A 2,382-nucleotide genomic window follows, 5' to 3' on the forward strand; every position below is an offset into this window, starting at 1 on the left:
ACTTCAAGGACTAGATGCTTGAAAATGGTCAAAAATTTATGTAAAAGTAAATTTTCATCAATAGCTGGAATTGTAGAATTTTTGAACAGAAATAAGTAATTTTTTTGTTTTCTTTCTTTTTTTTCAATAAAAACTTTGTTTTGGCCATGCAGCTTTGGCCATGCAGCTTGATTGTCACTTGTCTTAGCTCTTGAGGCTAAAAAAAGGATTATTTTTCAAACATTTTTCTTTCTCTAGGTCTTTCCAAGACTCGTTTCTATATCCACTATAATTCTTATACTCTGATAATGTAGGTTTTCTAAATTCGAACTTTTTAAGATAATCCAACAACATCCTTAAAGTCTGATTGTAAATTAAAAACCAAACTCAAAATGCCACCAAAATTGGTATTTCGCCAAATTTTTTAGAATCCTCTTTTACGTTTCCGAATTTATTAGACGCCTTCTTTGTCTTTTTCTTTTAAAAAGGAGCATTTTTTCTCTTAGAGCCTCATTGTCAAATGTATCAGCTTTTGGCATTATAACCAAACTCGAAGAGTTTGCCTCAAAAAAAAAACTGATATTCTAGAAGTTTTTTTTTTTTCCCAGAATTCATTTACATATTTTTAAATATATGAGTTTGATCCACTGATAGATTATTTTCTCACTTAGCTTTTAAGAAACGTTCGACGCCCAATAATTAAGTTTCCTAGCTAACGAGGCTAAAAGTCTTTTGAAAAGTTTTTCTTAAATTACTTTCAGATTTCATTTGCCTTTTAATTTTCTTTTATTCAAAACTAGAACCCCTTTAAAACCCATAGCACTTGATAATTTTAGTTTTTGTATTTGATTAAAAAGAAAACCTGGAGTCTAATCGATTTTAAAAATATTCAAACTATTGAGGCTAAAACCAAACCCTAAGAGTTTGCTCCAAACAGTGAATTGAATGAATGAATTGAACTTTCCCCAATATTTTCCTTCTGTCGTGTTTTCTTTTGTTTTTGTTTTTGTTTTTTTCTGATAACAACTTTTCTAAATAGGCCTTTATACTCCTGAGCCCAGTTGTAAAAAAGGGCAGATAACGCCAACCAACGGATAAATTGCTATCCAGCAGATAACTTATAGTAACCTTGTAGAACAGTTAAAAAAGATTGACATTGGGACTGTTCATGAAATTGACCCAGACTATCTAGAGGGCTTAGAAACTGAAAACCAAGTCAATGGTGCATATAGAGACTTGAGACAATACCCACCACTTGCTGTGTCCTCTTAATAAATGTGATGGTGAAAGGCGTTTCAGAAGTTATGGAAACTTTTGAAGTTCCTTTTCTTGTTCCTTTACTCTGCTTAATAAGGAATTCTCGGACTGAGTCTCTGCTTAGCTCAGATAACTGGGCAAAATCTCGAATCAGTCTGTTCTCTCTGTTATAGTAGATTATATCTGTGTGTTTTTCTTCGTTGTGCACAACACCATAACCGGAACGGGCCTTTTTAACCATCTGTAAAATTAAGGAAAATATTTCCGAGGACATCGCCCTTTTAAACTCTACAGTCCAAGCGCTTCGGGCCTTCATTCTTGGACTGAGGCGCCTATGGAGCATCTTAAGCCACATCTTCACTTCTCCTTCCAGGAGTGCTGTCGCTGGAATTTGTGACATTTTAGCTCGTTTCAAAGAACTTTGGCCCACACGGTTTTTTTCAAAAATTGAAGTGAGAGCTGTTTTTACTTCTTCTTCAAACAAAAAGAAATTATCGACTTCATCACGTAAAGGACGAAGAGCCACAATAGCATTCAAAATGCTATTTTCAGCCGCCATTTTGAAAACTGCTTTGTACTTTTATTCGCATTTCCGCTGTACAATCTCAAACAACAGCGGGCGACAAAGTTCCACTTCATGGCACGCGCCAGCCCGGCGTGATCTGGCCCCATCCAACCCACGTACAAGTTAATTAGGGCAATATATATGCTGTTTAATTAAGTCATATTCAGGACTGCAAACATCTATGACTTAATAACGTTCTTGCCAGACGCTTCGTGCACGAAGTTTTACGTCTGCTTGTTGGTTTTCAAGAAGAATAAACCAATTGCATTCAGAAATTGATAACAAACGCGGAAACTTTTTTGACTTCATCTTCTAATGTGTTTTAATTAAAAGAAAAGTACGGCAGTCCTTTTTTGAGACTATCAGTACAGCATGATAGTGCAAATAAGATGCGAATTAACGAAACTCATCAAACAACAAATATTTCAAATAAAAAATTACTATCAATCGGTCAGTGTTAAGCGTAAGTCGCCCCCTTTTATTATCAAGTTAAAGACATTTTTAACGAATAAAGAAGCCTCGAAGCACTGTTCTGCTGTAAATCATTTCGGAAGTGGCGTTGTTTGTATTTTTACTCGCCA

General features: G+C 34.9%; 1 protein-coding gene across 1 annotated transcript; it reads right to left on the bottom strand.

The window, feature by feature from the left end:
- Window positions 1–1,100: 1,100 nt before the first annotated feature.
- Window positions 1,101–1,895, bottom strand: LOC149045910 (uncharacterized). Its single transcript, XM_089206312.1, has one exon. The coding sequence runs from the start codon at window positions 1,793–1,795 to the stop codon at window positions 1,196–1,198; it is 600 nt and encodes a 199-aa protein (XP_089062438.1). The 5' UTR covers window positions 1,796–1,895; the 3' UTR covers window positions 1,101–1,195.
- Window positions 1,896–2,382: the final 487 nt, after the last annotated feature.

This window comes from Pocillopora damicornis, chromosome 5 (assembly GCF_964200805.1).
Source record: "Pocillopora damicornis chromosome 5, jaPocDami1.2, whole genome shotgun sequence".
Taxonomy (NCBI): Eukaryota; Metazoa; Cnidaria; class Anthozoa; order Scleractinia; family Pocilloporidae; genus Pocillopora; species Pocillopora damicornis.

Coding starts and splice junctions, on each gene's coding strand:
- LOC149045910 (XM_089206312.1), bottom strand. CDS start 1,795: ATGGCGGCTGAAAATAGCATTTTGAATGCTATTGTGGCTCTTCGTCCT.